The sequence below is a fragment of the Hoplias malabaricus genome, chromosome 13 (assembly GCF_029633855.1).
Source record: "Hoplias malabaricus isolate fHopMal1 chromosome 13, fHopMal1.hap1, whole genome shotgun sequence".
Taxonomy (NCBI): domain Eukaryota; kingdom Metazoa; phylum Chordata; class Actinopteri; order Characiformes; family Erythrinidae; genus Hoplias; species Hoplias malabaricus.
The window spans coordinates 23,467,346-23,483,411 of NC_089812.1; the positions used below are offsets into that span (position 1 = coordinate 23,467,346).

The 16,066-nt window shown below is 42.8% G+C and overlaps 1 protein-coding gene across 1 annotated transcript in view; it reads left to right on the plus strand.

The window, feature by feature from the left end:
* Nucleotides 1-9,023: 9,023 nt before the first annotated feature.
* The window catches only part of ppl (periplakin), a 28,209-nt gene continuing 21,166 nt past the window's right edge, over nucleotides 9,024-16,066 (plus strand). The window contains exon 1 of the mRNA XM_066642939.1: nucleotides 9,024-9,189. Coding sequence (XP_066499036.1) covers nucleotides 9,140-9,189 — 50 coding nt within the window. The 5' untranslated portion in view covers nucleotides 9,024-9,139. The remainder of the gene's footprint in view (nucleotides 9,190-16,066) is intronic.

The window sequence follows — 16,066 nt, forward strand, 5'->3', positions numbered from 1 at the left end:
AAGTGTGAACTCTCTGTCTCTAGCGCATATACCCAGAGTAAGGAGTGAAAATGTTTCATAGTTATTGTGAAGCTGGAGATGCTCTAATGCTGAATGTTGACGCTGGGGGCGGAGCCGGAGGAGAGCAGAATGTGAGCTCTTAACCTCATGACACACACACACACACACACACACACAAACACACATAGGGGCAGACGGATGTAAACAGATTCAAGAGCAACTACATAATTTTTCAACATTTCTCCAAAATGATATATTTAAGATGTAAACAAAGTGATAGTATCTTATGTCAGAAGAGTGGACAGTTGAGGTGAATGAAACCAGATGTGCTCCTCTATAAGCTCCTCGCAGAAAGTGAGGACAGTAAACGGTGTGAGGAACACGGCTGATATCTGATCATAGTTTGGAGAAGGTGGAAGTGTTTAAACCCAGTCCTGGTGGAGAGGGATGTGCAGGACACTGTGAAGGACACACACTGATGGAGTTGAGATGTCCACTGTCATCATCATCATCATCATCATCCTCATCATCACTCCACAGAGATTCTGTAGACAGTGGAGGTGTAGATAGAATAAAATAATGGGTGTTGTCAACCTGGAGACGTCTTTTACCATTCACCAAGACTGGAAATGGCCTCCGACACAATTATTTTCACAGTGCGGTTCACTGTGATGGGCGGCACGGTGGCGCAGCAGGTAGGTGTCGCAGTCACACAGCTCTGGGAACCTGGAGGTTGTGGGTTCGATTCCCGCTCCGGGTGACTGTCTGTGAGGAGTTGGTGTGTTCTCCCTGTGTCCGCGTGGGTTTCCTCCGGGTGCTCCGGTTTCCTCCCACAGTCCAAAAAAAAACACACGTTGCAGGTGGATTGGCGACTCGAAAGTGTCCGTAGGTGTGAGTGTGTGAGTGAATGTGTGTTTGTCTGTGTTGCCCTGTGAAGGACTGGCGTCCCCTCCAGGGTGTATTCCCGCCTTGCGCCCGATGATTCCAGGTAGGCTCTGGACCCCTCGCCACCCTAAAATTGGATAAGCGGTTACAGATAATGGATGGATGGATGGTTCACTGTGATGATTTTTACTGTTCTTCCATCAGTGTGAATGAGCTGGAGATTATTCCACATCAGTTATATTATTAATATATGAATACAACTGATTCATTTGAGAAATGAATGTTTCTCTGTGACAGTTATAAATAGAGATGCAATATTAAAGAGCAATTCAACATTAAAGATTAAATAAGCACTTTATATAGACACTAGTTGTTGCTAAAGTTGCTAAGGAATGGTATGAGATTTTAAATCTGAAATATAGATTTAATGATTTTTAAGTTTTTTATTAATTACAGTTTGAGATCTTGTATTTTATTACTATATACATTATGTTGTATATTTGTACTTCTATATTATATAACTCTTTGCACACAAGCCAATTAAATAAAATGTAAGAATAATAAAACATTATTTTAGCAATTTAATCTATAATTTCTCCATCATTATAAGAAAGGTTAGGACTTTTATTATTGAGAGCATTTATTGGTTTTGGGTCGCCCTTGTGGCAAAATGTAATATATGCAACCCATGTCTATGTCTATGATCCAACCTGACTGTACAGCGCCCTCGTGTGGTGGCAACCCTCTCTCTCTCTCTCTCTCTCTCTCTCTCTCTCTGTTTATTCTGTGAAAGGCTCATTAAGAATGTCAGGACGTTCATGGTCATGTTTATGATTACAGTATTAATACATTACTCGTTTTAAAAGTCATTAGACTGGTCTTAACTCATGCACACACCCACAAGCACCCTCACACACACACATACCCACCCTCACACACACACACACACACACACACAGAGCAGTGCAACATTTCTCCTTTAAAAGCAGAATCTCGGTTACATACAGGCCGCCAGGTGTCAGTATAACGGCTGATTCATATTTTGAAGAAGAATCAAAGGAGAAAATGTCAATGAGGGTTGTAGGACAGGTGAATGTTGTGAAACAGGTGAAACGGGTGAGTGGGCTGAGACAGGTGAGAGGTGTGAGACAGGTGAGTGGTGTGACAGGTATGTGAGAGGTTAATAGTATGTGAATGGTGAGAGGTGTGAGACAGGTAAAAGAATGAAAGCATATAGAATATCCAATATAGTGAATCGGTCAGTGTCCAGTGTGAACCAGTCAGTGTCCTGTGTGAATCAGTCAGTAGTGTTTGTGGTGCAGGTGGAGGATAGTGTGGTATTGAAGGGTTTGGTTGTTTCACTGATTTCTGCTCCTCTTTTTTCTTTGATGGGGATGTTGAGGTCTGTCCAGTTCAGCAGGTTCTACAGAACATCATACCATCTCAGGGTGTCTCTCTCTCTCTCTCTCTCTCTCTCTCTCTCTTTCTCTCTCTCTCTCTCTCTCTCTCTCTCTCTCTCTCTCTCTCTCTCTCGCACACACACCCGCCCTTCAGTTCAGAGGGGATCCTGGAGGTCTGATATTGACCTGTGATACTCATCTCATTCTGGAGACCCGAGGTTTATCAGTGAATCCGGGCTGTTCTGTTCAGAGTGTTTTCCGCAGGGTCCTGCGCGGGGGTGGAACTGTAGCTCTGAGAAGTATCTTTATTGTTGTGAGGTGTTTGTGGTCAGTGGTGGAGCTCTGAATCCTCTCTCAGATCACAGACACAAAGAGACAAAAACCTGTTAACTCCCTCTGACATTCAGAACTGCTGCGCTGAGCAAAGCCCCCTGTCTCTGCTTCAAATCCCCTTCACACCATCAGCCCACTCTCATCAGCCCCATGCTCGGATCAGCTCCATCAGCTGAGCTCCGGCCTGCATTTCTCTGTCAGACTCTGTGTGTGTGTGTGTGTGTTTGTGTGTGTGTGTGTATCACAGCCCTTTTCCACGGAATTCTTAGACTCTTGGTTCTCTCCTGTGAACCGGCCCCCTGGGTTTCCACCAGTTTTTATGGAAACCAAGGATACATCACCAGCGGGGGGTGCTGTGGGGACTGAGCTCCAGCATCACTGTGTCTGAACTCAGTATCAGAACCAGACTGATAGAGTCAGGACAGAGTCATGGTTTATCTGCTGTTTACAGCACAGTCAGATCAGAGTGAGCTAAGATACACATGTGAAAATAATAACAGATTTGCTCTGAACACAGCCCCAGAAACACACAGCATTTTCCTGTTTTATTTCCCAGTTTTCTTTTCAAATCAGAAATCAGATAATGGGTCATTTCCAGTTTTCCATTTCCCTGTTTCAAAAGAAGAATCTCCACAGGGCCGTCTGGTTCTCTGGTCTTTACCCAGAACACCATTGAGGACGATATAACACCTGTCCAGCTCCACTGCACCATAACACTTTATTTGAGGCTCTGAGCTCTTTTTGGAGCATCTTTATTTCGACTTGAACACGGGCACTTATCAGTTCCTGCTGAAGGAATTTTTTGGTTCAGGAACCAATTTATATTTCTTGTAAAAGTGCTTAACGGTTCCAAACTAGGTTTATGAATGGGAACAGAACAAGTTCATCTGTCGGTCTGTTTAACTAACAGAGCTGTTAGCTCTACCAGACCTCTAAAGAGTCTGTGTCTATGTGTGTCTCTGTGACCAAGAAGTTAGCCATAGATCATTTGGGGTCTGTAAACTACGATGCCTCCTTGGATCTGATTAGTTTTCCCAGCACATCCTAAGTGTTTGAGATGTGTCTGGAAGCATTATCCGGCTGAAAGTGTCATTTCTGTAAGGGGTGGGCTGGGTCTGCTCTGTTTACAGAGGTGTTCCCTGTCAGAGTAACATCAAGATGAACACCAGCATCCAATGTTCTCCAGCAGAACTTCATCCAGTGCTCTTCCTGCAGTCCCCCCACCCCCAGTTTTCCTACTGAAGCTCAAAAGTAAAACGGCATACTCTGTGATTGGCTGTGAGTCTGGGAGGCAGGGGGCAGGTGAGTTTGTGATTGGCCAGAGTTAGCAGTCATATATCTGTCCTTTGATTCCCCCCGTATCTGAGAGCAAGCCGGACCCCTGTGTGTAAAAGGTCATGATGGATGAGAATCTATGTTGTGTAATTCCTCAGCTGGAGTTTTAAGGCGTCCTATCACTCAGAAATGAAGTAAACCTCTGCAGACTGTCGCATTGCTGGAATAGTTCTGCATTTTTGCAGCATTTTTGACATGCATGAGGAGAGAAAGTTAGAGACACACCTTTAAGTTTTACCCTGACACTCCTGTGACTGAGCCATAAACACACACCTAGCTCAGAGACACTCCCCCAACACTGTATGTATTACCACACACACACACACACACACACAGGACCCTCTCACTGCTCACAGATGTCTCACTGATGTCTCTGGAGATTCAGTGAACAGCATCAGGAAAAACGGACATAAGACATGCATTTCCACCTTAAATGGTGCAGCGTTTACATTATGTTGCAGACAAGGTCTGCCATTCAAGATGGAACTGCACATTGAAAACTTTGTGCAAACCAGCTTAGACTAATCTCTGAAACCAGTTTAGATTAAAATGAACCAGAATAAAGAATAAATTAACATAAACTAGTTTAGACGACATAAACCAGCTTAGATAAACAGTTCAAACCAAAAACAGTTTAGACCAACATAAAAAAACCATTAAACTCGTTTACACTATCAAAGGCTATATCTAGGATTGTGGGGAATTGCCAATCTCTTTGGTTTGTTTACATTCAGAAGCATCATTTAAAGTGGAACTGTGTGTTCAAAGAGAAAAACAAGTGAAGTTGTCTGTAAAACTGAAATGTAACTCGTCTTTAAGTTTTTTTTCACTGTCTGAATTACCACAGAAATTCATTTGTTACTCAAGTTGTTTAGTTTTGTAGCACTTTTGTGGTTAACGCTCTACTGAATTTACAGTCTGTTCCATGTACATCAAAAATAAGTCAACATCCTCATCTCAGTTCATGCATTTCCACATTTGGCATCTCTGTTTTTTAAAACCTCCAGATGCCATTTCTCAGCCATGAGCAGAGAGAGAGAAAGCCTAACATAACGGACTGAGACACTTTGTTATTTTACCCATTTACAGACACTGGGGCTTCATAAACACATTAGACTGGAGAACAGCAAATGGTGAGGAAACATCCTCAGAATTATATAAAAAGTGTTTTTTTAATTCAAACTGTGAACATCACCTTTAAACCTGTTTAGACCCACTTCAATCAGCTCAGAAAGCTTAGAAGAAAATGAACCAGTTTAGACCGATATGTGTTTTTAAATGGCACTAAAGGGCAGATAAAAGGATTTTGACTCCTGGTTTCACTTAGAAAAAAAACTTGATGTGTGTGTGTGTGACCCGGGGGTGTACAAATGTCTGCATGTGGCTCATTGACACCGTTAACAGTATCAGCTCCTGCCTGTCAGTCTGGAGAGAACTGATCCACAAAATGTTTCTCTAGTCCCACACTCACTTGAGCCACACAGAAATGCACTTACTAAAACACACACACACACACACACACACACACACACACACACACACACACACACACACACACACACACACACACACACACACGCATTCACAGAGACACTGAACACACCAGTGGAGCTCCACCCTCCGTAAGAATGTGCCCTTGATTGTCACTTTAGTCCTGAATGGGTTTCTGTGAAGATAGCTGGTCTGTTCATAAACCTACACAAGTGACACACACCTAATGCAAATCGATCCCCACCCCTTAGAGGAATGTTAAAGAATGACAACCTGCTCCTTAACATACTCACACACACACACACACACACATGACTTATACACACAGGATAAAGTGTTAAAGCTCTTATTGTTGCAAAGTTTCTTTGTACATATACACACACAGGCACATGCAGTCCTGTGTGTGTGTGTGTGTGTGTGTGGATGGATAGATGTGACATTTGTCTGAAGAAAGTTAAAGGAATTCCTGTCTGTCACTGAATCCATTAGCCTCCTCCTGCACATTTACAACAGCGTTATTATAGTTATCGATTATTAATTACAGCTTACAGAATATGAATGAATGATGCTGTTTGAAGTCTTAAAAATGATCTGATGGTTTTAAGCCTTCACATCAGAGAGGTCAGATGCTGATGTTGGAGTATTAATTCTGGATCATAAGCCCTGCTCCAACTTGTCCCAAATGTATTGGATGGAGCTGTATAACTCAAGTGAAGAGAGTTGCGCTGCCAGGGAGCTGTGTGTCCCTTTAGCCCACACTTGGCTCATGTGCAGCTGCTCCAGACCATCCCAGAGTGAGATTATACACAACAGATGCAAATTAGTATAGCTGTGCTCACTGATTATAAGGGTTTTGGACATGGAGCCTATAGTATACAGAGAATAAATGAATAAATAAATAAATGTGTGTATGAATGTGGAGGCAGGAGATTAGATTAATTCACTTGGTTAATTTTTAGCCCTGGGCCTGGACTGTGCTCTGTGTTATAAACCCCAGTGAACACACACTCTCACCCAATCACTCACACAATCACATCTGTGGACAACTTTAGACAGTCACTCCATCTACCAACCCCTTTTGTTTGGACTGTGGGAGGAAAGCATATCACCTGGAGTTTACCCACACAGACACAGGGAGAACACACCACACTCCTCACAGACTTTGACCCGGTGACATCCAGGACCCTGAGAACATGCAGCCGTGTGGCAGATACTCCACCTGCAGCACCCCTGCTAAGATGCCTGGATACATTCACCACCTCTAGAAAGAAATCTAGAAAGAGTCTACAAGTTTCGCTCCAATCAGCCACCTCAGGCCTAAACATTCTCCATCACAATGTTTACCGCTCACACACTGCATTATGGAAAACTGTGGGAGTTGCTCTTTAACAAGTTGTGGGCATTTATGTTTGGGGGGCGGGGGGGGGGGGGCAGTGGGCATAGAGCAAACACACTGCTCATTTACCAAACTTGCCCTGTACTAATGACAATATAAATATACACTGTGCTTGAGTGTGTGTGTGAGTGTGTGTGTGTGTGTGTGTGTGTGTGTGCTGACAGACACAGAATTGTCCTTGAGCAGGAGCAGGGAAGGTGTAAAATTACAAAGTGCTGATGGATCATGGATTGCAGCCTCTGAGAACACCCACTAACACTGAGAACTGACGTCTCCAAGCTCTGCCTACTGATACATTCTCACTTAACTGCCATTGTTAAGTCAGACAAACCCTGTCCCCATCCTTTCTAACATGTCCTAAATTATGTAGACACCCCCCTTTAATTAGAGAGTTCTGCAACTTGTTCCCCAGCTGTCTCAGGTGTTCAGGTACATATTCCATAGAACATAGGATGCTCTGGAGCAGCTGCACATGAGCCTAAGGTCACCATGCTCACACCATGTTGCCCAGAGTGAGGCTGTAGGGAAGTGGAGCTGCGTTGTCTGCAGTGATGGCACTCCACTAAATATCCTTGTGACAAGTAGGAGTGAAAACAAATCATCCAACATCAGTCAGCCATCAGATCCTCACAGCAATGTTCCAACATCTAGAATAACGCCTTCCCAGAGGAGCAGAGGCTGTTATTGCAGTGAAGAGAAGAATGCACTTATTAATGCCCCTCAGGTCCTTATCACACCCAATGAGCTTTTCAGTGTAGCTCCATCTGTGGGAGGAGCTTGCTTTCCAGTGAATTTCATGTTTATGGTGAAGGAATACTATTTGTTTTCACATGTCTTTCATTGGCAGAACATCCAGGTTGTGCCAAAGTTAATACAAAACCACTGTCACTTGTTTGGAAAGGATGAAGGACATACTCCCTCTTCTCCACAGTGGAGCAGTTCTGTTTCTTTAATAAATGGCTGTGACATGCTTTGGTCAAAACCCCACAAGCCCCACAGCAGCGTTCTCCCCCTGTCTAAACAGCCCTGTTCAGAATGCCCGCTTTCAGCACCTCTTCCTTTAAATGTTAATGGGCCACTCGCTGTTCACCCCAACCCAGAGCACACAGCAGTGAGTAGCAGAAGCTTTGGTTTTTAGCCGTTTTCACTCTGTTGTCTTTCTTCTCTGCTTTTACTCAGTGCTCTTTTACCTCAGCGCTGGTTGGGCCTGTTTTGCTGTGTTTAACCTCGTTTTAGCGCTTTCACATAAACGCAGGTCCAGCACTGTGATTGTACAGACTGAGACAAGGGGGCAGGGCGATTCTATAATTTCTCCATTTGTGGTGTTTTTCCACTGCTTGTTACTGATACTTCTTGGCTCTACTCACTTTTTTTTAAGCCAGGTACATGGTATGTTTTCCATAAAAATGTAGTTGGTGAAGTTGCAAAACCCAGTTTCTAACTGGAAGTAAAGACAGAGACACTTGGAGGAAGGAAACAACTAGAAGAGCCCTGCTGACCTTGGGACCCCTGCTCTGGCTGCTGATAGAGGCGAATACCTAAGGAAAGTGCAGTTAGCCCCCGCAGCAGCAGCTCCCCAGCAAAGCACGAGGCTTACTGCTGCTGTTGGGGCTCACTGCACCCTCCGCGCACTGCTACTCCTCTTCTCCCCACTGTCCACAACCAGAACTGGGTTCCCCTCTTTGTTCCAGTGCATATTTACCCATTTGGATGCCATGTTATGTATGAAGCATGATCATATCCTGAGACACAGACCTCTGGGTTTGTAAGTAACAGAACACAAAAGAAACTCTCTGGTCCTGCAGTGATTTTAATGCAGTCTGGATTCAGGAGGTTCACTGAGTCATCATCGTGGAGTGTTTTTCTTTACAAACAATCCCCTTAATACACTCCTCCACTAGCAGCAGGGCTTTAGAAAATCAGCAGAAACATGCAATTTGTGTGTGTGTGTGTGTGTGTGTGTAAGACACAGAGACGAAACGGGAGAAAGCAATTATTTACACAAAAGCATAAATCCTTCAAAATACAGAAGTGTACTCTCATGTTTTACAGTATTTATACCACTTGGCATGTGGGCTTTTTACTCGTTGGGCCTCTAAACCCCGCCTTAGGGGGCGTGGCCATGCGTGTGATGAAGGTGTGTTTGTGGAACAGTGAAGTTTGTGACAGCTGAGCGAGAGAGAGAGAGGATAGAGAGCGCTATACCTGCGGAGAAAAGAGAGAAGAAGGTGAAATCCACATTAAACTTTTACAAACTGAAGATTAAAAGTCCTGAAACTCCGTACTCTCCAGGAGCACCATGTTTACTAAGAAGAAATCCAAGACCAGCGTGAACATCACGCCCAAAAAGTAAGTGCCAACAGTGTTCTGTCTCATCGATCCACCTTAAGTCATGCGTGTGTGTGTGTGTGTGTGTGGCGACTGGTGGATTGTCAGATTCTTAATTTAAGCGTTTTTTAAGTGTTTTAACCAAGAATTATATTTAAGCCCAGACCTGAAAGCTTTTCCATTTATGATTCAACACTGTCACTGCACTGTCACTGTCCAGGACTAGGCTTAATCCTCATCTGGGAAACCAATGGCTAGTGTTGAATTAAATCAGACTGCATTCATTGCAGTCTGAAACCTAATTCAGGTCTTTGTTTACTTTTCAGCTGAGGCTCTCCGTTCAGAATGTTTTGCAGTCCTAGACTTGGCTTAATTTCTGTCCTGATTCATAGGATCAGTCTCCAGGGTGTAGTTTAAGCCAAATCCTGGACTACACAGTGTTCTGAATGGTTAGAACTGATTTAAAAAATTTAATCCCATAGGATGGGACACATTAACTCTAACTCTGTTGTTTAATTCTAGACTAGACCTAGTCTTGCCCAGGAAACTGACCAAGAGGGTTGGTTTTCCAGACAGCTTAGTCCTAAATTTAGTACTAGGCTTAATCCTTGTCTGAGAGACCACCTGATTTAACAGTTTAACCTGTGTCCAAGAGAGTGACCCAGAGTGAAAAACACCACATAGTTTCAATTTTCCAGATCCGAATGCCTAAACCCTGACTAAAATTATTGTATCTGATAGGGATTGACTGCTGACAGTCTAGGTTTAAGTCTAAGTTTCATTCAAACCTTGGAAACTGGTCCCTCCTGCATTCTTCCATGTTGAGGAGTTTATTTACTATTATTTTCATTCAGAAAAGCAGCAGATCTTGTGATTTCAGCAGGGTCTCCCACTCTGTGATCGCTTATCTCTGTGTTTAAGCCATGACTCAGAGGTGAAAGCTGTGCTACATTTATCCTGTGTGTGTTCCCTTGGTGTGTGTTGGGCGTGGTGGGCAGGGACAGTGCTCTAACAGGTCGGGTCACTTCACTGCTCCCTGTGCACAGAGACTAAACCAGAACAGGTGTCGATTCACTTTCTGATCACGTTTACTTACTTTTACTACAAGAGAAATTCAGATGAACCAGCCCCCCCCCCCTAACCACCCATCTCTCTCTCTCTCTCTGTGTATGTGTGTGTGTTACAATTGTTTCCTGTAGCATTTGTCCTTCTTAAAAATAGTTTTCTTTAACAGAAAACCCTTTGAAAGTGGTTCAGTACCATAGTTAAATCTCCAGAGACCCCATACTGTTGTTTTAACACTGAACACAGTCTCAGAAACATGCCAGAAACAATTTGGTTTTTAAGACATTGTTTGTATTATTGATGTTGTTCTGAAATCCTAACAATATACAGATGGAAATATCCAAAAATTGCATGAAGAGAAATATAGTCAGTGACAAGATACTTGAACAGAGAGATACAGAATAAAGGTATGAAGGTATGAAATGTCCAGGTATGATGTCCAGATGTGCAGTATCTAGGTGTGAAGTGTCTAGGCGTGCAGGATGCACAGTAAAGTGTGTTTCTAAATTTGACCTAAGTCTTATAAAAGTTCCTATAATAGCAGAGTTATAACAGCCAGTTCCAGTCCTGAAATCTGATTGGCTGAGCCACGATCTACACCTGTACTGTGTTCAAATCCAACGCTAAAGACCTCGATGCCTTGCTGCCTGCGCTGTCTCATTAGTCTGAACGTTATAAGGCTTTGTTTTGATGTGAAGATACCTGCAACCGAATTGCATTTGAGCGTTGTTGTGGGAGAGAACTGAGCGAGTGATAATTTGGCTATTGCTGCTCAGTGGGTGCATGTGATCAAAGCAACTCTAGATAGAATTTAAACCTTATAATTACTGCTTAAAAATTATTGTGATGCTGCTCTGAGCTGTAACAGGGAGAATAGAGACTCTGTTGTTGCTACTCCGGGCTCAGCACTGCAGAATCTGCACTGTACATTGTGCAGAACCAGCACTGCTGTGTCTGATCCACTCATATTCAGAGCACTGAAGAACAGGGTAAAGGGGGCAAACAAAGTATGCAGAGCAACAGGTGGACTACATTCTGTTGCTGGGTTTTTTCCTGGAGTCAGTCTGGGTTCTATTTTTCTCCTTAAGCAAGAGCAAGGGGTGTGCTGTGGGGGTTCATTCAGGATGAGGGATTCTTCTGTAGGTTCAGCTCTTCGCGGGAAACTGAGCGCCCTTGGTCTGGAGACACGTCTCCACACGCTGCAGCACACGTCCCGACTGCGTGTGCAGTTACAGAGTGACAGGTCAGAGAAAGAAGACACGCTCTACCACTCTCAGTCATCCACTTTTCTTCTTTTAACCCTTTAGCTGAGCTCATCTCTGCCTTGTCTCTGTACACTGCCAGGAATTAGCCGTGACATATCTGTCAGTGTGGTGGGTTTGCAGGAAAGTTTAGTGTTTCTCATGGTACACTCTCAGAAAAACTGTCACTGTGGTGGTACCCTCAAGGGTACAGTCTGTGCCTTTAATTACGGAACATAACTATACCATGTTCTATTTTAGTGGTAGATTTTTTCATCACCAGGATTTTTGTCATAATCTTTTATTTGACACAGTTGTATAATGTCTCCCTCTGAGAATGTAATGAACCTTTAACACCACTGCTGTGCCTTTAAAGGTACATTACACTCTTTTATGAAAATAATGTACCTATACATTACCTTTTTTTAGTGTAGACAATATTTGTATAGGATGCTGTGTAAAATGCTGTGTTTATCTCACAGTGTGAATATTAGTCTGTTCTTGTTGCTGTTTGGTGGAAGTGGAGCTGATAAATACAGCAGGTGTTTCATATACAGCACATTCTCAATGTATTAATCATTGTAGTTCATTTATTGCTTATAATGCTATAATAAAATGAATGGTATTTGTGTGTATGAGTGTGACTGGGTGGGAAGTGACATGGCATGTGAACAATGTGTGTGTGTGAGTGTGTGTGTGTGTGTGAGTGTATTCCACACCCTGACCCATTGTACCAGTTTTGTTTGTGTTTTCTTAAAGAGCCTGATTTTCTGCTTCTTTCTGAAACAGAATCAAGTTCAGACTCGAGCTGGAGTCACTTCACACACCTGCCTCCAGCAACAGGGTCTATATATCAATACTACTGCAGCACTTTTGCCTGATGAAGTTCATTATGAATGCAGCAACTAAAAATTATTCACTCTCCGTTTTCACACTACTTCATTTATAGGTTATTTTTTATTGACTCGTAATTTTTAATATGATGCTGCAGTTATCACACTTTCAAACTAATTTGTATACACAGAGGTGGGTAGTAACGCACTACATTTACTCCGTAACATTTACTTGAATAAGTTTTTGTAAATTGTACTTATAAGAGTAGTTTTAATGCAGTATACTTTTTACTTTTATTTTGACTTGAGTATATTTGTGAAGAAGAAGCGGTACTTTTACTCTGTTACATTGTGCTACATTCTGCTCGCTACTTATTTTTATTGATCCGTCCATTGCACGGTCCCTTTGCTTTGTTTTGTGTGACTGTGTCTCACCAATCAAACGTAGCCACTAGTGACGTTTGACTCTTTTTCACCAATCAAACAGAGCCAAGCCATCACATAAACAAGTTATTGTGGCTTAATTTAATTTGTTACTTTGTAGTAGTAAGATTTATTATTATAGTATATATATATATATATTAATTGCCCTGTGAAGGACTGGCGCCCCCTCCAGGGTGTATTCCTTGCACCCAATGATTCCAGGTAGGCTCTGGTCCCACCGCAACCCTGAATTGGATAAGCGTTTACAGATAATGAATGAATGAACGAATGAATGAATAAATGAATGAATGTATGAATGAATTATTTTAGTTGTATAAGAGATATTCTCCGGCTCTGAATTTGTTCATTGCTGTTCTATATTTGTGTGCACCCAGGTGTATTATTTGATGTCCTGATTATTAAACAAAGAGGTTACTCAGTACTTAGCACTTTTTACTTTTACTCAAGTAATTAATTCAATGACTACTTTTTACTTTTACTTGAGTCAGAATATTCTAAAGTAACAATACTTTTACTTGAGTACAATTTTTGGCTACTTTAAACACCTCTGTACACTCTCAGAATAAAAGGCCCAAACTGTGTAAATGTTAAAGATACAACAATGTTTAAAAGTCCAGTCTTGTTCCCTAAAGGTACATTACATTTTCTTCTCCAGAAGGAGAGGGTATATATGTAAAATTTCATTATAGAACTGTGTCAAATAAAAAAAACATAATCTAAGTCCTGGAGATGAAACATCCTGGGCGTATGAAATCAGAATGAAATTTGAATATCTACAATTATAATAGAGTAAGGTACAGTTATGTTCCCTAACTACAGTACAGTACATGTACCCTTGAGGGTTCCACCACAGAGACAGCAAAAGGTACCACCACAGAACCAACCTTCTGACAGTGTATATAATATATAGTAAAGTGTTCCCAACCTGCCTCATGTTTGGTGGAGCCATACATCTTCTGCTTTTCCCTGTTTGAGGTTTGAAGCAGGGTGTCTGTGTTTGATTTGAACATGGTCAAATGCGCCGGTCTGTACAGACACAGGGAGGAAGCTGGAAACATGGTGCAGGGCAGGTGTCCAGACGCCAGTTTTCCTGTCCCTTGCGCTCACCGTGCTGAATGTGGTCACTTTCTCCTTAATGTTCTCCAGCTTCATTGCATCCATGAAACACTCGACACATGACTCAGCACAGAGCATCTCTTCTGTTCAGGGTAAACTATCTAGTGCACACGAACCAGAACCAGACAAGGGGCAGGGGGCACAGTGCATTTTGCCATGAGAGAGCAGATTATTTATTTCATTTCCATAACAACAGAGAAACACTGAGTGGAACCGTGCTGCGCAGAGGAATGTGTCAAGTAGTTTTATAAAATAAAATGCAGTGGTATTATACAAAATAAACTCACAGCTGTGTTCAAGGAAATTATAGATAGATAGACCCTGTGCAATAGTCATTTCATTCATGAGTTACAAATGAAATGTTGAATCTTATTGTTCTGTACCAGAGGAACTTAGTGAGTGTGTTCATGCGTCAGTGAATGAACCACTCAATTCCACACACACGCACCCTCATACACACATACACACACACACACACACACACACACACACACAATGAGATTAACTGGACATTGGACCTGGTCTGCTTTATAAACATAGAGGAAAGACCTGGAGCTCCATGAGTCACAACATGAGTCATGTCTCACAGGGAGGGGCATCTCTGTCGAACTTAATATTCCAGTTTGTAAGACAATAAATATTCATACACTACATCCACCCTACCAAATCCCACCCCACCTCACCCCAACCCACCTCTCAAACAAAGGCAAGTCAAATTTGTGGGAGCTAGTAACCTGCCACAGAATTTCCATTTCCTTGTATGTTTTGCTCTCTACAGTCCCCTGGTGGAGTGCTGAGTTCAGTGCAGAAACAAGCTCATTTGTGTATCATACAACATCATTTTACATATGATTGTTGCACATGTAAACATGTCTGTCTTTCTGACCATTTCAACCTGTGCCTACTCCACACTGCCATCTCTGAGCTGAGTCTAAACTCCTGGGTCTTTCTGCTCTGGCCTAATGATCTTATTTAAACCAGATGTAACACACACACACGTGCGCACACACACACAGCGAGAGAGAGAGTTGAGCTGGACCTAAATACATACCTCTGTGTTTAGATCATCAGTGGGATGTTGTGGTGTGCAGAGACAGATCTGTGCTGATTATACACATGTAGGAAAAAAACCTACCACTCCAAAGCAATTCTCTCTGGGTCCACAACACAGCACCACAACACACTGACCCCTCCCTCAGAACATCATCTCTCTCTCTCTCTCTCTCTCTCTCTCTCTCTCTCTCACACACACACACACACATACACACACGCACACCCGCACACACACACACACACAGACACATACACTCACACACACACACACACACACACACACACACACACACACACATACACAAATGCTCAGGGACTGGGAAGAGGTCCTGCTTTTCATTATATTTTGGCTGAAGGTTGTTAGTAAACAGTGCTGAATGGCGGCTGGGCGGCTCTGTGCGGGGGAACGTGCTGGAGACAGAACATGCACCGGGTGTCGTGTTCAGTTCTGTGTGACGTTAGGGGTGTGGCTCACTACAGCTCCGTATGATCTGAGCACTCTTCTCCCAGACTGGACAGGTGTCTCCGTACCTGTCTTAGGTGCAGTAGATGAGAGACCAGAGGAAGTATATCTCTGCTCAAAGATCCAGGGCTGGAGCTTATTAGCTCCAGGGTAAAACCTACTTTTATACCCGACTGTTCCTCTCTGTGAGCCACAGCGAAAACAGCTGGAGCCCTCATGATCATGTGTAGCATTGTGTAGAGTTGTGTGGGGTAGGGTTTTGTAGTGTAGTATAGGGTTGTGTAGCATTGTGTCTACAATTCTATGTAGTACTGTGTAGCATCGTATAATTTGTATCTATGTGTAGTGTTGCGTAGAAATGTGAAGTGTTGTGTGGTCTTGTGTGTGTTGTGTGCTGCACTGTGTTGTTTCATAACAAAAGCAGGTTTAACTGCAGTAATTTTATTTACTCTAAAATTCCTCTGAAACAGTACTTCAGCTCTCAGATCTCTTCACACACCCACACACACACACACACAGAGAGAGAGAGAGAGAGAGAGAGAGAGAGAGCAGAAGTCCTGCTGTTTATTATGGTTTTGGCAGAAAGTTCATGCTTTTCTGGAAGTGACGTCCAATCAAACATGAAACTGGAGAACGGTGGTACTCAACACACATTACATCACATTAACCCTTTAACGTCCAAA